The sequence below is a fragment of the Lipotes vexillifer genome, unplaced genomic scaffold (genome assembly GCF_000442215.2).
Source record: "Lipotes vexillifer unplaced genomic scaffold, Lipotes_vexillifer_v1.1 scaffold413, whole genome shotgun sequence".
Lineage (NCBI taxonomy): Eukaryota > Metazoa > Chordata > Mammalia > Artiodactyla > Lipotidae > Lipotes > Lipotes vexillifer.
In genome coordinates this window covers 2,055,377-2,082,643 of record NW_006769725.1, presented here as the reverse complement: position 1 = coordinate 2,082,643, position 27,267 = coordinate 2,055,377, and the positions used below count along the sequence as shown (strand labels likewise).

At 37.4% G+C, this 27,267-nt stretch overlaps 1 protein-coding gene across 4 annotated transcripts in view; it reads left to right on the top strand.

The window, feature by feature from the left end:
• The window catches only part of SNAP91 (synaptosome associated protein 91), a 162,944-nt gene that overhangs the window by 133,477 nt on the left and 2,200 nt on the right, over nucleotides 1-27,267 (top strand). For 2 of the 4 annotated variants that reach the window (XM_007445890.1, XM_007445891.1), the window contains 7 exons: nucleotides 2,859-2,993; nucleotides 4,564-4,698; nucleotides 10,457-10,487; nucleotides 11,425-11,536; nucleotides 20,759-20,842; nucleotides 22,034-22,138; nucleotides 25,591-25,693. In XM_007445890.1, the coding sequence (XP_007445952.1) occupies nucleotides 2,859-2,993; nucleotides 4,564-4,698; nucleotides 10,457-10,487; nucleotides 11,425-11,536; nucleotides 20,759-20,842; nucleotides 22,034-22,138; nucleotides 25,591-25,683 (695 nt within the window). In that variant the 3' untranslated portion in view covers nucleotides 25,684-25,693. Of the gene's footprint in view, nucleotides 1-2,858; nucleotides 2,994-4,548; nucleotides 4,699-10,456; nucleotides 10,488-11,424; nucleotides 11,537-20,758; nucleotides 20,843-22,033; nucleotides 22,139-25,590; nucleotides 25,694-27,267 lie in introns of all 4 variants that reach the window. The other 2 variants (XM_007445889.1, XM_007445888.1) reach the window with 1 other exon arrangement.

Below are 27,267 nucleotides of genomic sequence, written 5' to 3'. Positions count from 1 at the left end.
ACAGTGAGAGGCCCGCATAACGAAAAAAAAAAAAAAAAAAAAAAGAGTATAGCAACAACAACAACAAAAAAGAGTATAGCAACAGAATTTTCTTCTTTAACATAATCAGTTGGTTATTCTGTATCACTTAGCTTTTGAATTAGTCTAGGTTTGTGAGGGCCCCTGCTTCATAAGAACTGAGTATAATGGGGGAAAGTCATCTTTCTAGATCTCTGTCAAGTTTATAAATGTACCAGAAGGGGACAACTCTGGCGTTACTCCTGGCTGTCAGAAAGACGCCAAGTAGTATTGTGGTGAAGAACCAAGGCTCTGGAAGATTCCTTTGTGGAATCCTGGCTCTGCACTTGCCATCCTGTGACCTTGGGTGCATTATTTATCCTCTCTGACCTCAAGTTTCCTCATCTGTGAAACTTCCTAGGGTTGTTGTGAGGCTTAAATGAGCTAATATATGTTTTAGGTTGAACAATATAAAATTGCTGTTTTGTAGGATCAAAATAGTCAAATATCGGCAGTTTATGTGATTCAGATGGTTCACCCTAAAAAAAATACTCAGAACAGTGCCTGGCGCTGAGCCTCATGCCAGTTTTTGCTTTACCATCACTTTCTTAGAGAAAGCAGTAATTTTTTTACATTGAGTAGTGTTATTTATTCACCTATGGGAATGATCTACTTACCTTATGAAACTGAACAGCCCTAAGCAGATGAGCCCTGGGTAAATGCACATATTTTTCTATTTCTGAATTGTGGGTAGGTGTGTTCACTTCTCTTTGCATCTTTTCTAACTGTGGAAAAATAGGATTGAATCAGATGATCCTAAGGCCCTTTCCAACACTAACGTGCTGTGATTCTAGAATAAATTGTCTCTTCTTGAACAAGTTTTAAGAAACGGAGTCAAGTACCGTTGTTTCCACATTCACCTGTAACAGAGAGAACCACACCCTAGAACAATTGCCTAGATTTCCTGCAGCCATATTCCAAATTGTGTGGGATGTCTCCAAAAAGTCAGCATTAACACAGCCACCAATTTCCCTAAAACCGAAACAGTCATATCTTCAAAAATAATTACATCTAACCCATCTTTGCTTCATAATGATATTAGTTCTTAAAGATCTGGGGAATGTCTTATCTTCATTTAGGAAGGTTACATGATCCCTAAGTCACTCAAACAGTGCTAAAACCACTTAAAGTAGTCCCCATGAATTTTAAAAGACCAACTTCTAATAGGTAACAGTTTTCCAAATTGCAGTTTTTCATAAACATATGAAAAACTTAGGCATGGAAAGACTAAACCCATGTCACTATCAATTGCCAGGGACAACATGACTTTCTGGTTAGAAAACAGTAACTGGAGAATGTCACTAGAAGTCATTTTCAAAATTATAATTGATTATTATGAATTGTAAGCGGAAGGATTTTGGTAAGCATTCTTTATGTTTTTTGGCAAGCAGTTTGTAAAGAAAAGGTATAGCTAGATGAGAAAGGAATGTATATATGTGTATATATATACATATACAGTATATGTGTGTGTGTATATACATATATATGTATGTGTGTGTGTGTTTGTGTGTGTGTATATATATATACATATATAGCCAAACTGAGTGTAAAAAAGACTTCTGGTAGTAATACATTTTTGATAATAGAATATCATCTAATGACTTATTAAGAAATCACTTTCTTCACAGGCTGCATAATTTTGTACAGAAGCGAAACAGAGTGAGCTCTGCTTCTGTCTCTTGATTGAGAGCAGTAATTTACTTCCAGACTTCAAAGGAGAAATATTTAATTTGAGGTTTGGTTACTTTACAGTAGTCTTTGATTTTTCCTCACCTTTTAAATTCAAAAGTTGCCCTTCATTCAATAAGTGTAATTCAGTGTTTTAGGCATTTTGTTGAATATTAGTGGAAAAGGTGAAAACAAGAGCAAACAGTTCCTGACACCAAAAAGCCATTCCTAGGCTGGGGTGGAGAGATGTACCAGGCGCTGAGGACACAGAGGCAGAGCACATAACCCACGTGTACCGGCGGTGGGAGGGTCAGGGTGCGTTGTGGATGGTAGCAGCAGCAGGCAATATAAGGTAAGGAAGCCCTCCCAGAGTTGGCATTTGACTCACTGCGGTGCATTATGGCTGCAACTGAGTTTGCAGGGATGGGGAAGGGCCCAGAGACAGATGAGCTTGTTTGCCATGCAGAGGAACCTGCATTTTATGAAGGCAGTGAAGGATTTTAGAGACGTTTTCCACTCAGAAAGATCACTCTGGCTGCACTGTAGAGGCTAGATTGGAGGAGGTACGGGTTAGAAGCAGAAAGCCCCTTCGGGTTGTGTTGGGTGAGCTAAACTTGTCGGTAGCAGCAGTGGGACTGGAACATACACGAAATATATTAAGGAGGATTTGATGGCAGAGTACATGCATATTTTTCTGATTTGCCTTTTATTATTATACTGAGCCAGTGTGTACAACTAAGCATTTTCTAGCTACCTGGTATTGTGATTTGAAGAGACAAAATTTAAATACGATGAAAATAATTATCTGAAGTTTAACCCTAGTGAGACCTTCTTAGCTTTATGTACTCCATTATAACAGTAGATTAGATTGCTGCAGGTTCTTTTAACAAGGGTATACATTCTTGTGTGCTCTCTTATTTCCAGTTAAATTAAATCTCTCATTAATACATGACAGATTTCAAGATACTTGAAAAACTTTTTAAAAACTAACTTCCTGGGTTTCAGTGCCTTCTTATCCATATACATTCAATTCCTTTTTGGTCTTCTATGACTTTTTCTGACTCTGTTTTAATGGCCTTTACTTGTCTTTAGTTGTTTCTGCTTATATTTTTCTGGAACTATTTTTTTCCCAGGATTTGGGGGTTCTTTCATGGCCCCTTCTCCATCACCAGTGACTCCTGCTCAGAATAACCTGCTACAGCCCAATTTTGAGGCAGCTTTTGGAACCACGCCTTCAACTTCTAGCAGCAGCTCCTTTGATCCATCAGGTGAGGCAGTGATTTTCAAACATGCTTTTTATTTGTTCTGATTATAAAGTACACCACCTAAGGTTAGCGTGATATCAGGAAATTTATAAGCAAATATTGAGTGATGACCTTGTTTTAAAACTGTTCAATAAATCTCTCATTCTGTAATTTAAAGTAAATATTTTCTGTACATTTCAGTAGCTTTAAGAGTAACCTGCAATCCCTTTCTGTGTTTGTTTTTAACTTTTAGCAGAAATCTGACTTAACATGCACACCCATCTGTGTGCATGAGCTTACATGCACATGGTTTGGAGAAGGTTAAGGGAAAACAAATACTTTGTGCTAAATCTTTGTGCGGTATCTCAACGTGTGGACACTCCCACTGCTGTTGCTTACACCCTCTGAAGCTTGCCTGGCCCTTGGTTTTATGAAGTTGACACAAATAGTATTCTTTGCCTGCCTTTAACCTTTCATCCTGCTGTCATTTTGTTTGTATTCTCTTCCATTCTACTCTTCCCATGCTGGGTCCTTACTACAAATTTTCAATTGGTGAGTTTTTGGCAATCAAATGTGTTTCAGAAACACCCTAAATATGTCCCCTACTTGACAATTTGGTTGCTTCCTTTGCCAGTGCCTAGTTGAATGCTATCGTTCTTTTGAACTTAGAATTATTGTAGAGTGGTGTGTATGGTAAATATGCATAGTTTTTGATAAAAAATTAACAACCGTAAAATTTTTGACATAGTTATCAGCAATAACTTTTGTGCACATCCTATGAGCCTTCATTGTGAATGGTCTTTCTGTATTCCAGGAACTAAACAAGTGATCATTTGTTTTATGCTGATCAGGAACCATCCATAATGGCATGATTCCTGATGTTTAAAATAGTGTTTACTATAGCTATGCCCTTAAAGTTAGAACCAAAAGTGAATACTGTAATGAGAGAAGAAAATCAAAATTCTTACTTCTACAATATGGTCAACTGTTTTTCAGATACTTATTACTAGGTACTGACCATTAGATCAGGTTTTATTCCAGCACTGATTTCATAGAAACTAGGAGATTCGGCCTTCCTTTCTCGTTTAAGAATTGTTATAAAAGTAAGCATTGTAAATACTACACACTGAGTGCCTATATAAAGCAAGCATTATAATAAAGGCGTGACATATATTATCTATTTTAGTTTTCACAACAAATCCATGTAGTAATGGTACTCTCCCCACTTTCAAATGAGAAAACTAAAGCTCAGTCACTTTCTCAGAGTCACACGTTAGTGAGGCATGCAGCTGAATTTGAGCCCAATTCTGATTCCAAAGTCTATGCTCTTTCCTGTACATTATACAGATTTTCTTTTCCATCTTCACGTTCATTAGTATTCCCATACTTTATGAGTAGACATATGCAGAGATGTTCTTTTTTGGTGTTATAGTCGTTAAAAGTGTAAATGAAATGCCTTCTTTTATAAGATTGTAAATACATTCACTTGTTTCCATAGTTTTTCAAAAGGCAGTGTCCCTTTAATTTTGCATATGGGTTTTTTTGCAGTTATTCTGAACCTGGTCTATTTGATTTCCAGTGTTTGATGGTCTAGGTGATCTTCTGATGCCAACCATGGCACCAGCCGGGCAGCCTGCGCCCATCTCAGTGGTACCTCCCAGTTCTGCAGTGGCAGCAAGCAAAGCTCTTGGGAGTGATCTTGACTCATCTCTTGCCAGCTTAGTAGGCAGTGAGTAATATAGTTTTCTTTAACAGAATCATATGTGAATTTTTTTTCTCTATCTGTTCATATGTATTGTTTCTGGATTCACTTACAGGCGAGTGTGTCAAGGAGCGGACAGAAATTCTTAGTGCTTTACCCAGTACAGTTCCTTGGAAGATACACAGTCACTTTGCCGTTGTGTCCCAAGCAATACCCAGCACACTTTTGGGTTTTTTTTTGTTTTTTTGTTTTCTGTGGTACGCGGGCCTCTCACTGCTGTGGCCTCTCCCGTTGCGGAGCCCAGGCTCCGGACGCGCAGGCTCAGCGGCCATGGCTCATGGGCCCAGCCGCTCCGCGGCATGTGGGATCTTCCCAGACCGGGGCACGAACCCATGTCCCCTGCATCGGCAGGCGGACTCCCAACCACTGCGCCACCAAGGAAGCCCCCAGGACACTTTTAATCTAAATTACAGAAGGTGTAATTAGAGAGCATGTACAAGTATGAAACCAAGTGTATTATGTTTAAGAAGTACTTAATTTTTTATTTCTCTTGGAAATAACATAGAGTAGCTTAAATGCAGTATATTTACCAATTGAGTATCCAAGTTCATTTCAGTTACTCATTGAGCAAATATTTATTGAGCACCAGGCAGTCTTCCAGGCTCTAGAGATAAATCATGAACAAAACAGGTATAAATTTCTATTCGTAAGGTGCTTAGAAGGGCAGAGACAAACATTAAATATTTTCAAATAAATAAATTTTCTAGGGCCATGGAGGACAGAAACAGAACACGCTAAGAGGGATTGTGAGTCCTACAGAGTGCGAGTTAGAGTAGGCCTCACTGAGAAGGTAAAATATGAGCAAAGATTTGAAGGTAAAGGAATGAACCATATGGATATCTGAAGGAGAATATTTACAGGCAAAAGAGAGAGCCAGTGCAAAAGCACTGGGGCAGAAGATTGCCTGGCATATTCAAGGAGTACCAGCGAGACTAGTGGCTAGAGCTGGGTAAGTGAAGGAGAGGGTCCTAGGAGATGAGGGCAGCTATTATAAAGATTGTCTTTTTTCAAAAAACTCTGAATTTAATTTTTTTATTAAGGTGAATGGGTTTACCATCGCAGATACCTTTCATTTTACTCAAAGCTATATCAAAAATTTAGCAGATCCCTGAGACAGACCTTTTTTCCTATGCATTATCCTGTGGACATACTTTGTTTCCCATTCATCGTCCTTGGTCTGGACATTCATGAAAATGCTTTGTTGACAACCGCGGAGAGGTTATTTGAATATTTCTTCCTACTTTAAAATTTTATCTTACTGATGGATAGTCTGCAGTAGTAACTGCTTTTACTGAATATTATAATGTACTGTCTAGATCTTTCTTCAGAAATAAAGACTTTATACCTCCAGGGCTGAAAGTGCCACTGGCACACATCCCTCAGGTGGCAGCCACCTTTAAAATTATCTCAGCTGAAGCAAGCAGACCCACTTGAGAAATAGCCAGACAATCTGGATAAAGAAGCACAAATTCGAAGTAGTCACATTTTGCAACATCAAAACTCCTACAAAGCTACAGTCATCAGGACAAATGGTATTGGCTTAAGGATAGAAAGATAGACCAATAGAATGAAGAAAGATCTCAGAAATAAACCTCACATACATTGTCAAACAATTTTTTCAAGGATTCCAGGACCATTCAAAGTGGGAAAGGACAATCTTTTCAAAAAATATGCTTGGATAACTGTATAGCCACATGCAAACGAATGAAGTTGGGCCTCTTCCTTATACCATCCACAAAAATCCATTCAAAATGAATCAAAGATCTAAATGTAAGATATATCTGTAAAACTCCTAGGAAAAAAACTAAGTACAAGTCTTTATGACCTTAAATGAGGCAGTGGCTTCTTAGATATAATACTGAAAATACAAGCAATCAAAGCAAAAATAAATTAATAAAAATTCGTCAAAATTAAAAACTTTTGTGTTACAAATTGATACCATCCAGAAAGTGGAAAAACAACCCACAGAATGGGAGAAAATATTCCCATATATCTCATAAGGGACTTGCATCCATAATATATACAGAACTCTTACAATTCAATAATAAAAAGTAAAACAACTTAATTTAAAAATCGGAAAAGGATTTGAATAGATATTTCTCCAAAAAAAAAGCACAGGTGGCCAATAAGTATGTGAAAAGATGTTGAATGTCATTAGCCATCAGAGAAATGCAAATCAAAACCACAATGACAGGCCACTTCACACTCACTAGGAAGGCTATCATCAAAAAGATAATAACAAATATTGGCTAGAATGTAGAGAAATTAGAATTCACACAGAGCTGGTAGGGATGTAAAATGATGCAGCCTCTTTGGAGAACAGGTTTACAGTTCTCCAAAAGTTAAACATAGTTTCCATGTGGCACAGCAATTTCACTCCTAGCTGTACATCCAAGAGAATCGAAAACATATGTCCACATGACTTGTACACAGATATTCACAGAAGCAATTTCTATAACAGCCAACAAGTGGGAACAACCCAAAAGTCCATCAACTGTTGAACAGATAAACAAAATGTGGTACATTCATAAAATAATCAGCCATAAAAAGAAGATGAACCTTGAAAATATTTTGCTAGGTGAAAGAAGCCAAATACAAAAAGCCACATATTATATGATTACATTTATATGAAATGTCGAAAGCAGGGGAATCTTTAGAAGCAGAATGTACATTAGCAGTGGTCAGAGTGACTGCTAATGGGGATGGGGATTCCTTTGGGGTGATGAAAATGTTTTGAAATTAGAGTGTGTTAATGATTTCACCACCTTGTGAACATACTTTTTGCACTGAATTTTACTCTTTAACGGTATGAATTTTATGATATGTGAATTGTATCAATTTTTTTAGAAGTTTCATCTTACTATACACCCATTAGAATGACTAAAATTTTTAAAAGAAGAGAAGAGCTGACAGTACTTTGTACTTACCAAGGGTGTGGAGCCTCTGGTATTCTCACACTTTGCTGGTGGGAATACAACGTAGTGTTGCCATGGAAATCAGTTTAGCAGTTTCTTATAGTTAAACCTATACTTAATATGACTCAGTAAATACATGTCTAGGTACTTGTCCTAGAGAAATGAAAACATGTTCTCACAAAAACTTGTCCATGTATCTCTATAGGAGTATTATTTTAAAATGCCAGAAACAACCGAAATGTCTTTCACTGGGTAAATGTATAAACAAACTGTGGTAAACCCCTTCATTAGAATACTACTTAGAAATGAAAAGGAATGAACTATTGATGTACACAAGAGCACAGATGAATCTCAAATACATTATGCTAAGTGAAAGAAGCCAGACACAAAAAAATTATATACTGGTAATTCCACTTATACAGTTTACTTTTGTTAAGGCAGAACTATAGGGAATAGCCAGGGTTAGGAGTAAGGGCAAGTTTGGGTTGCAAAGAAAGAATATTTCTGAGTGATTAAATTGCTGTGAATCCTGATTGTAGTGATGATTACGTGTACAAATACCTATGTACTTGTCAAAATTTATAGAAATGTACAACACCCCCCAAAAAAGTCCCACTGAATTTCACTATAAATAAATATTTTATTAATGAAAATATATTCCAAAACTGAAAACAATTTTATCTTCATACTCCCTATCAATATTGCAGCTTTGCTTTTTTTTTACAGAAATTGACAAGCTGAACCTAAGATTTATACGGAAATGTAAGGAAGCCAGAATAAGCCAAAACATTTTGAATAAAGAAGAATCATTTTGAAAGACTCACACTTCATGATTTCAAAACTTAACTGCAAAGCTACAGTAATTAAGACGAGTGGTACTGCATAGGAAAAGGCATATACATCAGTGGAATAGAATGACAGTCTACAAATAAGCTTACACATCTGTGGTCAGTTGACTTTCAACAAAGGTGCCAGGACAGTTCACATTTTTGATTTGTTGAAAAGAATTTGTTGAAAATAATCACCTTTTCAACAGACAGTGCTAGGACAAGTGGATATCCACATGTAAAAGGGTGAAGTTAGACTTTTTATTTACCCCAAAGTAATTAATTCCAAATGAATCTATCACTAAGTGTAGGAGTCAAAATGATGAAACTTTTAGAAGAAAATTTATGAGTAAATATTGATGACCTTGGATTAGATAATGTTCCTAGATGGGACAGCAAAAGCACAAGCAACAGTAGAAAATAAAAGATAAATAGGACTGCATCAGAATTTAAAACTTTTGTGCTACCCAGGAGACCATCAAGACAGTGAAATATCCAGAATAAGTAAAGAACTCTTATAACTCAATAATGAAAAGACAACCCAATTTTTAAATGGTCAAATGATTTAAAAAAGACATTTCTCCAAAGAATATATACATGTGGCCAATGTACACATGAAAAGAGGCTCAACATCAGTCATCTGTGAAATTCATATCAAAACCACAGTGAAATATCCCTTCACACCCATTAGGATGGCTGTAATAAAAAAGACGGATCATAACCAGTCTTGATAAGGATGTGGAAAAATTAAAACCCTCTAACATTGCTGGTGAGACTGTAACATTGGGCAGCTGCTATGGGAAGCAGTTTGGCAGTTTCTGGAAATGTTAAACATAGAGTTGCCATTAGGCAGAGATGCCTAGAAAGCTCTTCCCCAGATCTCTGCTCAGCTTTGCGTAAGCTTCACCCCTATGAGGCCTTCCTTGAACACCCTATTTATCCTGCCTGCCCCTCACTCTCAGCCTACCCCACCAGTTCCCCCTTACCCTGCTGCTTTCCATTTTCCATAGGCTTGCCGTATCACCTTCTAGCAGCCTGTATACTCTTTTATTATTTTATTGTTTTATCATCCATCTCACCCCATCAGAATGCAAATTCCTCTGGGGTTGGGCTCTTTGTTTTTGTAACTAACCTATCCCAACTGCTTAGAGCAGTGCCTAGCATATGTAGGGTTCAATAAATATTTGCTGAAATAATAAATAAATTGAGATTAGAGCAGAATGACTAAGCCCCTTGGGTCAGGAGTCCCCAAGACCACCCACACATTTGTAGATCCACTAGAAGGACTCAAGGGAGTCAGCGCGTAGTTGTACTCACAGCTAAGGTTTATTACAGCAGCATAGTAAGGATACACAGCTGGATCATCAGGGGCAGAGACACAGGCAGCGTCCAGAAGAATCCACACATGGACTTCCTTATGCTCTCTCTTCCCCTTGAGGGGAAGAACACACAAAAATGCAGCAACCCATAGGATGTTCCTGCCCAGGAAAGCCCTTTAGAGACTCGACATCCAGGGTTTTTACTGGATTCTGATCCTGTAGGCATTCTGCCTAGCATGTACCAAAATATTAGTCTTGTGGAAGGAAAGCAGATTTTCAGCACACACCTTGTTTGTACAGTTTAGATACAGTGATCCACGCTTATCATTAGGAAAACTTTTATCTCAGTAATAGAGAACAATTTATATTAGTCAGGTCCCCAGCCACATGGGCCTTCCTAAGATAGCAGTCCCAAGCCTGCTATGTTCACTCTTTTCTGGACACCAGTTAAAATATGATCCTTAAGAATAACGTGAAGTGAAAGAAAATGTTAGACTTGAGAATATGTTTCCTAACGTGGTTTCTCCTTTGTAAAACTAAATGCGGTCATTTGTAGGCAAAATATGGACTTTTTCTAGACCTCTGATTCTTTGATCTTTTAAATGTCATATCATTTAAGCTGAGTATAGAGGTTTAAATTCTTTTTTCTTCTATCCATTTATAGATCTTGGAATTTCTGGTACCACGTCCAAAAAGTAAGTATTTTTGAAATTGTCTGGTTTTCTTATGAAAAGTGTACCTGTACTTACTTGAGACTATCCAACATTGCACTCATTGGAGTAATTACTCATTCCCAGGCTAGGTAACTGCAAAATTGATTTTTATTTCATTCCCAGTTTTTGTTTTTGTTGTTATTCTATTGGAACCTCCAAACTATTGGCTCTGCAGTGAGAAGGAATAATCTATTTCAGCCTCCATATTGTCACTAAGTATATCTAGAAATATTTGGGAATTGTGGTTTGAATACTTTAGTAGCTTTAAATTGTAGATTCATTATAGTATTACTAGCTAACATTGATTTTTTAAAAAGTCTAATGGGGGTCAGTTTTAGGGAAGAGTCCCCTGTCCCCTGCATCGGCAGGCGGACTCTCAACCACTGTGCCACCAGGGAAGCCCCAGTGTACACTTTTTTAGATGCATATTTCAACGTCTGTGAAATCGGGATGCATTTAACAATAGATGTAATCTTACAGTCACTTGAAGGCAGGTTGTAGTCATGACATAGTTATATGAAACCTTCTTTTGAACCCTGTAAGATCCAGAAAGTGCCATTATGGATTCATCTTCAATTCAACAAAGGATATACAATATTTATGATATACTTATTTGGAATTTTTTATAACCAGTGATGAATTCAGTTGAATTTTGTGGCACATTTTTCCATTAGAAGTGACAAGAAATTCTTGTTATCCCTGAGGTCTAAACTCTAACTGATTTTTTTGTCAAATGCTCTTAAGTTCTCTTAGATGAGATATGGTAAGACTTCTCTCTCTGTTTTAACCTGTTCTCTTTATTACTGCTTGACCCAAACAGACTGCTTCCGACCCCAGATAAAAGTATTTAGGGAGCCACACACCATTCTTTTCTGATTGTGTGTTTGTCTCTTTGTTTGTTTTGCATGCTTGATTTTAGGGGAGATCTTCAGTGGAATGCTGGAGAGAAGAAGTTGACTGGGGGAGCCAACTGGCAGCCAAAAGTAGCCCCTGCCACTTGGTCAGCAGGTGTCCCACCCAGTGCACCCTTGGTATGTAGTCCCCAGAGGCCAGGGCAGTGTGGGCACTTTGCCAGTTTCCAAGTGTATAGAGCAGGGTCCATGTTGCTGAATTTTGCTACTGACGTACTTTTTCACCCGCATTAGGAACAAGATGCCATATTTACCAAAATGCAAATTTCATTGAGTTTAATAAAGATTATGACCTGTCTTTTAATTTTAATTATTTCAAAACAGTATTTATGCTTCTTCAGATATTAGTCCTTTATTTGTACAATTATGGAAATGATTCTTCAAAACATGTAATATCATTGATCGTTATCTGTGTTTTACCACATTTCTTGCCCAAATTTCCTGATGGCCATAAGAAGTAATGAAAACTTTTTTTCTTACCAGAAAGATTGGGCAGTTTTCTATCGTGTAAGTGAGCTTTCATTTTAAAACCCTGTGGATTCTTCTCACCATTTTTTCAATTTGAAACGACTTTCACCATCTTTTCTGTAAAATTTAAATAGGTTTCATTTCTGTATGTTAAATTTCTATCAGTATATTAATGCCACCATTCGCTCTGTGGAAGAGCATATCACTGGAAATAAAGACTTAATTATTACTTAGTGCGATTTGCCACCACAAAAAGTACGTTTCCAGGATAGCAAAATTTACTATTTTTCTATATATGCCCCATATTTAGCAGAACTAGACTAGCTACTGCTTCCCCAGCTCACCCGTAGTTTTTCACCTTTGCTTACACCTTCATCTGTCTAATTCACCCATCTCTAAGGTTTTCTTGATGCCAACCTCTCCTTGTTGCCTGAATTAATTCCTAACCATCAACCGCCAACCCCAGCCAAACAAGCATGCATGGAAGTGAATTAATATAAATTAGAATATAAACATTTTAGATAGACTCCATTAAAAATGATGTGTTCCAGAAATTTATTTAAATATCTGAGTTTTTGAATTTAAAACACATTTTCTTTTTTCTTTTTATTTTATATTGGAGTACAGTTGATTAACAGTGTTGTGTTAATTTCAGGTGTACAGCAAAGTGATTCAGTTATATATATACATGCATCTATTCTTTTTCAAATTCTTTTGTTAAGTTGTTACATAGTATTGAGCAGAGTTCCCTATGCTATACAGTAGGTCCTTGTTGGTTATCCATTTTAAATATAGTAGTGTGTACAAGAACACATTTTCTTTTAAACAATTTTATAAATAGTAATGTTTTTGCACATAGTTTCGTAGCAAGTTTATAAATAAAAGTAAGCTCAAATCAATCTGAAAAAGGACTTTTGAATCAAAATTTACCACTAAATAGTACTAATAGTATTAATTGAACTACAGTTTATACCGTAGTTTCTATAGGAAAATACATTCTGTGCTCAGACTTGGTTCTCAAAACCCACTTCCTCTGGTCTCCCCACTCCACCCTGTGGTGTTTGTAAGAGAGCAGGAAATTCAAGGACTGATATTCTCTGCCTTTGGTGAGTTCAAAGTCTGAAAGAACTTAATTTTAAGAAGTGACTTCTAAAAGATAACAATGAGAAGATTGCCTATTATGTATGGATATTTACCTCTTCAAATCTTTCTTTTCATTATTTAAAAGCAGTGCTTAAGAGGGCCATTTTTGTATTTAGCTATAAATAGAGTTCCATTTTAATTTTTATAAAGGATACTTAGTAGAAAGCTACCAGTCTCTTAAACTGAGCTATGCCCAGGATAACCATATTTTATTCCCCAAGCTAGGGCTCTTTAAGGGTGGAAGGGAGCATAATTATTATCCTGGGACCCCAAGCATGTGCCTGGTACCTCGTGGCCCACATAGATGATGAGACCATAAGCAGGTAGCACTCTGGGCCTAGGCAGCTGCACTCCATTCTTTTTTTTTTTTTTAATTGACATAAAGTTGATTTACACTGTTGTGTTAATTTCTGCTGTACAGCAGAGTGATTTAGTTATACACATATATGTATATATATTTTTTCATATTCTTTTCCATTATGGTTTATTGTGGGATATTGAATATAGTTCCCTGTGCTGTACAGTAAGACCTTGTTGTTTATCCATTCTCTGTGTAATAGTTTGATTCTGCTAACCCCAAACTCCCAGTCCATCCCTCGGCTGCACTCTATTCTTAAATACAAAAACATTGCTGGGGGTAGAGGGAGAGAGATTCAATAAATGTAAATAACATCCCTAAAGAAAGAGAAAGCTTCCTTAGAACGGATCTTTTAAATCTGTTAATACTGCATATTGACATGAAAGCTCACAATTTATATTATCATCACCAAATTAAAAGAACTAATTTTTCTATTCTGTTCTATGCAAAATTAAAGAGACCTTATCTGCAGTCCTAAGAAGTTTATACTTAGCAGTGTTGCCCTTATCAGTGGGATAAAGCTGTTTAATGTTTTTTTAACAGGTTAATTTCAAAACAGTCATGGAGGGAAGGGCGATGAGAATACTGGCATCTGGCAGATCAGCTGTAGGTTTAAAAATTTAAAAAAGATTGGAGCCAGAGGTGAGGGTGGAAAGTAAGACAAGAAAGAAAAGTCTCAGGTAGAATCCACACAACTGGGGATAATTGTGAACAAACACACCAAGACACTGGTTGCCCAGGTTTGTATGTGGGGCAATTTGCTAAGTAATGAGGCCATTACCCCAGCAGGGGAAAAAAGAAGTCCTTTAAAAACGGTATTGAATTGGAGACCTTCCTTGGCCATCACCTCCCCTGAGATGAAGATATTAACCATACAAGGTTAAGAATTCATCAGATACTTTAATTAACAACTCTTTTGCTTCTTCAGGCCCACGAGGCTGCCAGTTATCTGATTGTCAGGCACCATCCCTGAGACTGAGATTAATGCTCTTATATTTTTAAACCCCAGAACTCCTTATTTTTGTTTATGAAGCAGAAAACTTTACGTTGTTCATAGTGAAATTCCAGAAAGTTAAAGACAGTAGGCTTTAGCATAAAGTGTCCACAGCAGCTGTGGAAAGAGAAATTAGAACAACAGAAATAATGTATTAGGAGGGCAGAGTTACATGTAGTCCTATTTCTTTTGTTTATTTTCTTTAACATTTTAGGTAATAATATGAAGGCTGTCCTGTGCAGTTATTTTATCATTATTAACCCTCACTTAGTTGTATAAAAATTCACTGCCATTTACTCCATTTACTGCAAAGCTCTTCTTCCTGAACAAAGCTGTAGCCTTGCCTTTACTTGGTGGTGCAGCTCTAAAGTTTTTCAGACCATAGCACCCAAGTTATATCTAAAAACCTTTAACAGGACTGGCATATCATCATGGCCATCAAGAGGGTTACTCATTCCTAGTTTTGAGCACAACAGACCCGTTAAGTTTCCATCAGACAAACTAGGAAGGTACTTGCAACTCGGAAATATGTGCATTTTACAGGAGGCCACAGAATCCACAATTCTCCCCCTAAAAACAACTAATCTTTATACGCCTATAGGTGAAAGATTTTGTTGAGTGTTGAAAAAGAAAACAACTTTTAAAACCTTAGGACAAGTAATACTGAGGGAGTAAATTATTAAGAGTTAATCTACCATTTGAGCAAAATGACAAACTTAGACTCCCTTTAAATTTTTTGACCCATTTGTCTGATCAGGATTATCTGCAGGTTCATTTTATTTTGGTAGTTTTTTTCTTTCACGGTCTTAAGTCCTAATGATACAATTCTTGTAAATACAGTCATTATTGCACGGTACAATTCTGATAAAATATGCAATTCTGGTGAATAGCCTACCACCTAACCTGTTGAAATGGTGAGTAGAGTGGATCTGAAGTATAATACTTCTTTTGTAGGGGAGGAAAAATAACTTTCCCTCTATCCTTCTGAATTCTAATAGAGACTCCTGTAATAAAAGATGTATGAACAAGAGAAAAACAGAAATTTATTAACATGTATGCCTCATATATACAGGGAGATACCCAGAGAAAAAAATGAGTAACTCCCCAAGGTGGCCCAAGCCACCAGCTTAAATATACCATCTTCAGCTAAAGACAAAAGAAAGAATGATGTGGGGAGGTTACCAGGAAAAGCAGGGTCAACAAAGATAAGATTTGTTATGTAGATTTAAGTCAGTGACTTCTCCGTTGATAAGATTCTCTTGTGATTTAGTCATCCTTCTCTTCCCGGTACAGAGAAGGAGACACCCTTACAAGTGGAGATTTCCTTTATAAATCTACATGTCCCTTGCAAAAGTTTAATTTCTACCGTTTTCACAGTTTCTCCTGCTGTTCTTCAAAATAATCAGCTGAAAATCATCCTTATGCCAAAGAAGCGTACGGTGGCGGCGTGGGTTTTTCTGCTACCCTTCGTATTTTCTTTCATTTAAAAATTTTTTGAGATAAATTTATGTAACATTAAATTCACCATTTTCACGACTTTAAAGTGTATAATTCAGTGATTTTTAGTATATTTTTGATGTTGTAAAACCATCACCATTCTCTAATTCCAGAATATCTCCATCACCCCAAAAAGGAACACAGTCTTTTCCAATTTTCCCCTTCCTTTGTAGCATGACATCCAAAAATTTACTCTGTTTCTGTGGATTTGCCTATTCTGGATTTTTAATGTAAACAGAATCATATACTTTGGAGGCTTTTCTGCCTGACTTTTTGGCTTCTTTCACTTATAATGTTTTCAAGGTTGATCCGTGTTGCTGCATATGTATCAGTACTTCATTTTTGTACTGCTGACTATTCTATTGTTTGGATATACCACATTTTATTTATTCATTCATTAATGGATGGACATTTGTGTTGTTTCCACTTTTGGCTGTTATGAAAGATGATTCTGTTATTTGTATACAAGTTTGGTAAGAATATGTATGTCCTCAGTTCTCTTGGGAATATACCTAGGAATGGAATTGCCAGGACTTGTGTGACTCTGTTGAGCTTTTTGAGGAACTGCCAAACTTTTTCACAGCAGCTGCATCATCTTATGTTTCCACCACCAATGCATAGGGTTTCAACTGTGGTTTTCATGTGCATTTCCTTAATGGCTAATGATATTGAGAATCTTTTCATGTGCTGTTGGCCATTTGTATATCCTTTTTCAGAGAAATGTTTGTTCATGTCCTTCGCCCATTTTATAATTGCGTTGTCTTTTTATTGTTGAGTTCTAAGAGATCCTTATTATTCTGGATACCAGATGCTTATCAGATACGTAATTTGCAAATATTTTCTCCCATTCTGTGAGTTGTCTTTCTTGGTAGTATCTTTTAACGCACAAAGTTTTTGATTCTGAAACGGTGTGCGGGCCTCTCACTGTTGTGACCTCTCCCGTTGCGGAGCACAGGCTCCGGATGCGCAGGCTCAGCAGTCATGGCTCACGGGCCTAGCCGCTCCGCAGCATGTAGGATCTTCCTGGACCGGGACACGAACCCATGTCCCCTGCATCGGCAGGCGGACTCTCAACCACTGTGCCACCAGGGAAGCCCTGTTGCTTTTGCTTTCGGTGTCATATTTAAGAAGCCATTGCCTAATCCAAAGCTTAAAGATTTACACCCAGATTTCCTTCTAAGAGTTGTATAGTTTTATCTGTTACATTAGGTTTTTGACCTATTTTAGGCTTATTTTCATATTTGGTCCAAATTCTTTGTGTTGCATGTGGAAATCTAGTTAATCCCAGAACCATGTGTTGAAAAGACTGGTTTTTCTTCATTTATTGGTCTTGGCATTCTTCTCAAAAATCAGTTGGCCATAGATATATAGATTTATTTCCAGACTCTCTTTTCTGTTGTATTGACCTATATGTCTGTTCTTATGCCAATACCACAGTGTTTTGATCAATGTAGCTTAGGAGTAAGTTTTGAAAACAAAGTGTGAGTCCTCCAAATTTGTTCTTGTTTTACGAGATTGTTTTGGCTATTCTGGGTCCCTTCCATATCCATATAAATTTTAGGTTCAGATTGTCCATTTTTCCAAAAGAAGCAGTTGAAATTTTTATAGGGTTTACTCTGAATCTGTAAAGCAAATTGGGAAATATTGCCATCTTAACAATATTGTCTTCCAGTCCATGAACAGAGGGCATCTTTCTATTTATCTGAGTCCTCTTTAATTTCTTTAACAATGTTTTATAGTTGTCAGTGTACAAGTCTTATACTCTCTGTTAAATTTATTTCTAAGTATGTTGTTTTTAATGCTGTTGTAAATTAATTTTTTATAATTGCATTTTTTATTGTTCATTGCTAGTGTAAGGTGAATGTCACATTGATTTTTGTATATTTATTTTGTATCCTGTGACTTTGCTGAACTTGTTTATTAACTGATAGTTTTTTTGCATGTGGATTCTTTAGGATTTTCTGTATATAAGCTCATAACATCTACAAATAGAAATAGTTTTATTTCTTCCTTTCTTTCTGGATGCTATTTCTTTCTTTTTCTTACCTAATTGCCCTGACTGGACTTTCCAGTACATCTTTGTCTTGTTCTTAGGGAGAAAGCTTTCAGTCATTCAACATTAAGTACGATGTTAGCCATGAGTTATTTGCAGATGCCCTTTATCAGGTTAAGGAATTACCCTTCTGTTCTTAGTTTATTTAGTGTTGTTTTGTTCATGAAAGGATGTTGGATTTCGTCAAATGCTTTTTCTGCATCTACTGAGATGATCTTTTTTTCTTATGTTCTGTTAATATGACATATTACATTGATTGAGCCTACCTTGCATTCCTGGGATAAATCTCACTTGGTTTTGGTGTGTAATTCTTTTAATATGCTGCTGGATGTGGTATACTAGTATTTTGTTGAGAATTTTTGTGTCAATGTTTGTAAAGGATTTGGTCTGTAGTTTTCTTTTCTTGTGATGTCCTTGTCTGGCTTTGGTATCACAGTAATACTGGAATCAAAGAATAATTAGAAAATGTTCCCCTTCTATTTTTTTTTTTTTTTTTTTTTTTTGAGAGCTTGAGAAGGATTGAAATTAGTTCTCCTTTATAAATGTAATAGAACTGACCCGTGAAGCCATCTGGTTTTGGGCTTTTCTCTGATAGAAGGTTTTTGTTTACTGATTCAGTCTCTTTACTTGCTATAACACTATTTAGATTTTTCTATTTCTTCTTGAGTCAGTTTTCGTAGTTTGTGTCTTTCGAGGAATTTGACCATTTCATCTAGATTACCTAATGTTTTAGCATGTAATTTCTGATAATATTTCCTCATAATTTTTTATTTCTGCAAGGTTGGTAGTAATATCTCCACTTCCTTTCCTGATATTGGTCATGTAATTTTCTCTCTCTTTCTTGGTTTGTCTACCTGAAAGCTTGTTAATTTTATTGATCTCTTCAGAGAACCAACTTTTGGTTTCTTCTATTTCCTCTTCTGTTTTCCCATTCTCTATTTCACTTTTCTCTGATCTAATCATTATTATTTCCTTTCTCTGCTCACTTTGGAATTGGTTCTTCTCTTTTCTAGTTCCTTCTGGTGGAAGTTTAGGTTACTGATTTGAGATCTTTCTCCTGCATATGGGCTATATGTTCTTGTTTCTTTGCATGCCTCATAATTTTCTGTTGAAACCTGGACACTTCGAATATTATAATATGGCAGCTTTGGAAATCATGTTCTACCCCCTCCCCAAGGTTTTTGTTGCTACTTTTTTTGTTGTTTTGCTACCTTGGTTGGGGGGAGGGGGTTATTGTTTGTTTGTTTGTTTTGTCCTTTTAACTAAGTGGTCAGCTAATGATTAGACAGATACTACTTAAACTCCTGGAATCAAGAATATCTCCCAGTCTTTGCAGAGGGGCTCTGAGTATGTATTAGGCATGACTTCAGACTCAACCAGGCACTTTGCAACTCTGCCTTAGCGATCACTGCTGCTTTCTTAAAGCCTCAAAGTCAACCCAGAGGCATCTCACATCTTTCCTGAGCATATGCACAGCCCTGGGCATGTGCCTGGCTATCTAAATTCCCAGGAGAAGGTCTGGGTTTTTCAAACCCTTAGTCCTCAAAGCATCTCATTCTCCAGCCTTTCCTTCTGAGCTTTTTGTTTAGTCTGCTGTTTTTGCTGACTGATATCCATTGCCTGATACAGCAACAACTGAAAAATTTGCCTTTAAGTATTTTCCACAAATGTCTTCAGGTAACAGCTTTAGCACTAGATGGGTTCCCAGTTTGGCAAGATAAGGACAAGCCTTTTGGGCCAGTGTTTCCAGGGAGCCACCTATACACGAGACAAGACAAAGCAAATAATTAAAATATATTCTGCTCCTCGTGGTACTATTACTGGGACTGTGTGCTGTTATTTTCAAAGCTACAGCTGAACTGGAGAACAGTGGCTGGAACTCTAGGGTAAGTTAAAATGCCCCAAAGCTCAATGTTCTTACCAAGATTCAGCTGATTTTTTTTTTTTTTTGATTAAGTACTTTGTAGGCTGCTGCAAACTTTTAGTTAGTTTCCAGAGTTCCAAAAAAGTTGATTTTGACCATTTTTGCCTGTTTTTCCATTGCTTTTGTGCCTAGGGGGACTCTTAGAGTTCCTTATTCCACCATTTTTGCTGATATTACTATAGTATTTTCTTTTTCAATTAGGATTTTGCTCTAACGGTTAACTTAAATTTAAGAGATTGCAGCAGGGTTAATTTTATGCATAAGGGAAATTATTAGGGGTTTTGGTGTGTGACTGAAAACTATCAAACCTGTGCCTGAAATGGGATATATGTATGATATTATGTGCTGTCCTCTAAATGCTTCCTTAAACTTAGAATTAATTTTGGCCTTTGTGCAAACGTACAACAGTCAAAAGTCAGAGAGAAGCAAATGTAACACAGAAAAGAATAATATAAAAATGGGGGGAAAAATGGAAACCAAGCATTAAAAATGTAAATGAAAGCATTCTTTAAATTTCTAATTCAGTGCCTATTGGAGGATATAATGATAGGAAAAGACAAGCTTAGAAAAATTTGACTTGTTTACAGTGAGGGTGGAATAAAGAGATAGAGACGAAGCCCAGTGCTTGAGTGTAAGCTGAGCCCAAATAAGTGAACCCAAGTAGCACCACAACAGTGAACATCAAGTTAGTAACCTTCCTCATATCATTGGCGTGGTGCTAGTGCCTTTTTTTTTTTTTTAATTTAAAACTGAAATTTGAGATTTCTTTACATCTTTACACATACTTAAGGGTTTAAAATTGTATTCTGTCATTTTAAAACCAAATTATTTTGGTTCTTTTTGTTTGTTGTTGTTGTGTGTGTGTGTGTGTGTGTGTGTGTGTGTGTGTTGTTTCGTTTTCATAGCAAGGAGCTGTACCTCCAACTAGTTCAGTTCCTCCTGTTGCCGGGGCCCCATCTGTCGGACAGCCTGGAGCAGGATTTGCAATGGTGAGTGATGACCGGTGCTAAAAATTGTAATGAATACTTCTACGGCCTTCACCAAATCCCAGATTAACTCTAGAATATAATTCTCCCCAAAATGCAGTCAAGTAAAATGTAAAAAGTTAAGTCATCTGCTTTAGATATTAAGTAGTCTACAGAGGGCATGACTGAGTCACTTATAAGACACTTAAATTCTGGCATCAAAATAATTTTTATAGTATACTGTTATGTCTTTTTTTTTTTTTTTTTTTTTTTTTGCGATATGTGGGCCTCTCACTGTCGTGGCCTTTCCCGTTGCCGGACGCGCAAGCTCAGCGGCCATGGCTCACGGGCCCAGCCGCTCCGTGGCATGTGGGATCCTCCCGGACCAGGGCACGAACCCGTATCCCCTGCATCGGCAGGCGGACTCTCAACCACTGCGCCACCAGGGAGGCCCCTGTTATGTCATTTTTGAAGTACTATTTACCAAACATATTTTTAGCTCAATCATCAAAATCCACTTTTAATCACTATACTAGGATTTTTCACTTACCACGTTTATCACTAGCAAATTTTAGAGCCGTTTTCCGTAAAGAAACAAGTTTTCATCTCTTCAAGAACTATGCTTCCAGAAGATGGATAAACAACAGCAAAGCCTGGGTGGGGTGAGGATGCTGTGTGGCCAGCCAGGCTCCTACTACGCCTCAGTGATTCTCTGCCGTCTGGCAGCCTCACAGCACCCATTGTTCAAAATTACAAATTAGGGCTTCCCTGGTGGCGCAGTGGTTGAGAATCCGCCTGCCAATGCAGGGGACACGGGTTCGTGCCTCGGTCCGGGAAGATCCCACGTGCCACGGAGCAGCTGGGCCCGTGAGCCATGGCCACTGAGCCTGCGCATCCGGAGCCTGTGCTCCGCGACGGGAGAGGCCACAACAGTGAGAGGCCCGTGTACCGCAAAAAAAAAAAAAAAATTACAAATTATACTTTCTCACAGACCTGGATTCCTCAGGGGATATGGGGATATATGTATACGTATAGCTGATTCACTTTGTTATACAGCAGAAACTAACACAACATTGTAAAGCAATGATACTCCAATAAAGATGTTAAAAAAAAAAAAAAGGAAAGAAAAATTTTCAGGAACATATTAAAAGACATAAAGGTCAGGATATTGCCAGAGTAGATTCCACTCATGCTATGAACTGCTCTGCTTTTCAGCCTCCTGCTGGGACAGGCATGCCCGTGATGCCTCAGCAGCCTGTCATGTTTGCACAGCCCATGAGGAGGCCACCCTTTGGAGCCGCAGCTGTACCTGGCACACAGGTCAGTTTTTAAATGTCCCACAAAAGAATGACATTACTTTATAAATGTAAAACTGTCATGTGACAAACTGTTTAAAAATGTTTTTACCTGATACAGTCTTCATACCTGTTGCTTCAGAAGTAAAGGGAACATGGAAGAGAGATGAGCAATAGTGTGACATTTGGAGGAAAATGATGGAAATAACTAACTGTCCTAAAGTCCCTCCGTTCCTCTCCTACTTAATTCAGGATGGTTCCTGAGAACTACCAGGTGTTTAAAGTATCCAGGCATTTAGTCCAGAAAAAATGAGCAGCTCTGATCCATACTCTTATTATGTGTTCCCAAAGTTAGCCAAACGGAAAGTTAGGGACACAGTCCTCCAGATTGCCAAGTTTGCCCAAGAGTAGTAACACAAACTGCAGTGAGTTTGCCAAACTGCAAAGCCTGAGGGAGCAGTTCCCACAAGGCTGCCCTCACATCAGACCCTTCAGGTCCCAAGGGCCACCCTCAGTTCCAACCAGCTGCCTACAAATTTGAGGGTTCCCAGGACCATCCTCAGATTAGACAGTTTTCTAGAATGACTCATAGAACTCAGGGGAGCACTAACTTTATGATGACACTTGTAGTGTAGCAAAAAGATGCAAATCAGATCCAGCCAAAAGAAGAGATGCGTAGGGTAAAGTCTGGGAGGGGCCCACACATGAGGCTTCTTTGTCCTCAGGGATGCATTACCCACCTGGCATCAACGTGTGAGGATACGCAAGCCGTACTGCCAACCCAGGAAGCTTACCTGAGCTTCAGCCTGCAGAGTTTTTATTGAGGTTTCATTAGATAGGAATGACTGATTGAGTTCAACCACATGGGAAATAATTCAGTCTCCAGCCCTCCTCCCTCCCTGAAGGTCAGGCTCATATTCTGTGGCCCAAAGACTTAACTCTGTAATCACATGGCTGGTCTTTCTGGCATGGCTAGCCCTCCACCCTGAGTCATCTTGTTAGCATGAATTATCAGGTGTGGTTCCAGACACCCACCCTGAATAATGAAGACATTCGTATCACTCAGGACGTTTCCAAGGGTTGAGAGGTTACCTACCAGGGTCCAGGACAAAGGGCAAACCTCTCTTTAGATGAGGCCAAATTTCTTACTGCACAATGTGCTACGTTCATTTATGAAGATGCTAAAATATATGCACTTGGTTGAACTGTTTTGCTGCTAATAGTGATGTTCATACTGATGAATCACGCTTTCTTTATTACTCTTATAAATTGCCTGGCCAAAGTGAAGGTATATGTAGAACCAAAGAGGTCACTGTGAGAAATTGATTTAGATGGAGACAGAACATTGTAACTACTAGCACCATGCTGAGCAAACCAAAACCAAATATATTTTAAGGATATCAGTAAATAGTTTCACTTCTATAATGTTTTTAATTTACCACATGGGTATTTTTATTGTTTCAGCCAAGGAATCCTACTGTGAACTTTCTGAGTGTACTTTAATCCCCTTTGCTTCCTTGAATCATTTCTAAATTCATTTTCTACCTGTTCCCCAAATTTGCTTTCTTCAGCTTCTTTACTTTAACCCTCAAAAGCCATAATGACCAGGAGAGAGAACGGTGGGTGTCCAGAGAGATGAATTTACAATGTAAGAGACTCTAGCCTTCAAGGCCATAGCCAAAGCACTGGCTTCATGAGAAATCTTCTGTTCTGCTCTCATACTAATGAACGCTGCCTAAAGTTGTCTGGGGGGAGTGGGGTGGTAGTGAGGAAGCTTTTAGGTGTAATAGTTGGTTTTAAATTTAATCTGGATATATTTAAATTCTAAGAAGGATCTCATTTATTGTGAATGTCTCCTTGATGGTTAAATATATCCATGACTATCTACCTCCTTTTTGAAAAAAAGGAAAGATGTTCCTATTTTTATGAGATTTTTAAGTCATTGTATTTGGTGTGCTGAAAGTTTTAGAAATAAATTAATATAATTTTATTATTTAAGGTAGTTTTTCTGTGTGATACCAGTGTTACAGAGCATCAGTTTGCTTACTTAATTCACAGAATGAAAATGAAAAATAGATGATATAATGAAAACACAGTGTTTTCATCATTTAATTGAATTTATGGTAATTTAGGAAATGGTATGCCATACTTACACAATTTTTAGATTGTATTTCCTATATCAGAGAAGAAGCATAGCTGATTATATACTAGATAAGAAAATAAACATGAGTTGGTAGCTTTAGAAAACAAAACAGGTTTTCATTACTGATGTATGGACTATTCCACTATTGCTCAGTTGGTTAGTATCACGATGTTGTCATATCACCTAATTATTAATTATAGACCAGTCCTTGAGCTTCTTATCTTCCAGACAACTTTGACCCTTACCCCGGTCTTTCTATGAAATACGATCCCAGTTTTACAAATGGAAATTTGACTGATACATACTACAGTCAGTCAGTAGTTCATGGACATAGGAACAAATCTGAAACTTCTTACTTCTGGAACTTTGTTTATGGAACCAATGAAAACATACATCCGTGCCCTACAATCCCAGGTCTCTGAGGTTTCCATCATGTTATAAGCATAGGAAATTAATTAGACACGAAGGATACATGTCAGTTATTGCTCTGTGTAAACTGCATGACCTTTTTCAAGGCCTTGGACCCTAACATTCCTGCGAAAGCCTGTTCCTAGAACTTATGTCTGTCACACAATGAAATAATTTAGGTATTCACTAAACAGAAACAAGGTAAGAAAATTTTTTGTTGCTTTTGCTGCAGGTTTAGTATGATTCTTCTCTATAGTCTGTAATAATTAGTCCTCTCTACAAGCTGGTTAGGCAAGACTGGAATTAGCGACATTCATAACTAGGAGACTATTTGCTCATCTGAAACTAACAGTGCCCCATAACTTGACAGGTTTTCACTTAAAATTCTTTACATGAAATCCTAGTATATTTAGCTGATATTTTAAAATAATTTCTTAAGTAACTTTCTGCAAGCTGTTTTCTTCCCATTTTTCCTTCAAACTCACTGTCACTCTAAGAGAAGTCATTTATATTCCTTTATTAGTTTAGTGGTACTGATAACTCAAAGTAAAATGCTTTGAATAGAGAAATTGTTTGGGTTTTTTTTTTTTTTTTTTTACTGTATATTCATAATAGCTTTAATGTGACTAGTTTTTCACATCTTCCCTAACTAATATCCATATTGTTCTACCAGAGTCCTCAAATTTTACTTTGGCTAAATTTGATGTCAAAGAATTTCAAGAAAGCCAATATCCTTTGAAGTGTGTTTTATAAATCCAAAATCTAAAACAACACTGTGACTAAGTAGAACAAAGTAGATTTTGTAAACTTTTAGCCATCTAATCTTCCGCATGTTTGTTTTCTGTGGTATGTGCTCAGCCTAATGCTTATCTATCTCTCTGTTTGCTTTCTGTTTCCACTGTCTTGGGCTGGCTTTTCCCCCTTAGCTTTCTCCAAGCCCTACACCTGCCACTCAGAGTCCCAAGAAACCTCCAGCAAAGGACCCATTAGCGGATCTTAACATCAAGGATTTCTTGTAAACAATTTAAGGTATCTACCATTGAGCTTTTCCTGTGGGCTTGTAATAATGACCTATGCTATGCTTAGCTATTTTATTAGGTATAATATTTGTACTTCTGTGTTTTTAATACATGTATATAATAATAATAATTTGAATGTTTATGCTTTTTAAATCAATATTGAAAGCCATCTTTATCAGTGATTTTTTTAATCTTAATTTATAAAACTAAGAGGGAGAGAAACCTCCAAATTGTCCTTACACTGGAAAGCACAAAGATTATACTGACAAAGCACAAAGTTGCCCAAGCTACTACGTAAATTAGGAAATTACCACTTTATTCCATGATGACTGGAATTTATGGAAAGGTAACATTTATAATACTTCATTTCGAAATTGTCTAAGAATATATTTGGCTACAATAATTGTAATTTTATTTTGCTTATTCTTCTTTATTCTCATCAAATAAAGCTTAGATTATTATCCTTGTATTTCTGCATTCGAGCAAAATTTTAAATCTCTAACATTCTAGTTTTAAGTTTCTAATGTAGTTTATGAAATTACATTATGACTAGTAGTGGACTTACAGAAGAAAACCGATGAAGGAAAAGGGTTTACTACTAACCCCAGCACCTAACACAGTGGGTAGGTTCTCAAGAAATCCTTGCTGAATGTGGATGAACAGTAGTAATGATGCTTTTCATTTACATGGCGTTTTTCGTACTTGCCAGTTGTTAACTTTTTGACCATCTCTGTAGATCAGACCCTGCAAGATAAACTAGTCAGGTACTTTTGCCTCCACTTCACAGCTAAAGAAACTGTTCCTTGGCATTAAGTGATTTACCCAAGGCCATACTGGAAGAGCAGTAAGAGTGTCGAAGCTTTTGGACCCCCATCCAGTGTTATTTTTATCCTGTATCTACTACCTATATTTTTTAAACTTTTTCAAATGCCTACTAAGATTTTTGTGGATTCCTGCCTTATGAGTTTTTTCTTCATACAAAATTAATAAACAATTTATCATTTTAAGGCCTTGGCATCTCAGCCAAGTAATTCTCCTTGTGCCCAACTTTTCTGTCCCACTTTGGTTTGGATTGGGCTGAGGTAGGCATCATGTAGGCTTAAGTAAGACAATCATCACTTATTTCTTAGCAGCTGAAGTTTCAGGAATGACCAAGGACACTGCAGGGGGCAGCCTTTTATCCGCCTTCTATTCAGTAATACTGCTGTCTGTGCAGGAACTCTGATAAGGACCTGAAACAGAGATGCTTTAGACAGCCCCTGCCCTCAGACATTCACAGTCAAAAGAGGAACAGATACAGACTATGTTTTAAAGAAGAGTTACCCCCATGGCTGAGCCTGAAGACCCCAGGAAAGTTTTCCTGGCAGAGATGATGAAGCGTGGGAGATAGCCAGGGTGACTAGTGGGGGATGGCATAAGTGAAAGCTTTGAATCACCAGGGATATCTCCCCTCTATTCTGTTCTGTCACTTGTGCATCTGTTTAGTGGCTCCTTGAAAACCATAACTGAAAAGGACCAAAAAAAAAAAAAAAAAAAAGGGGCCCCCCCCCTTCCCCCTTTTTTCCCTGCCCTTTTTTTAAGGTT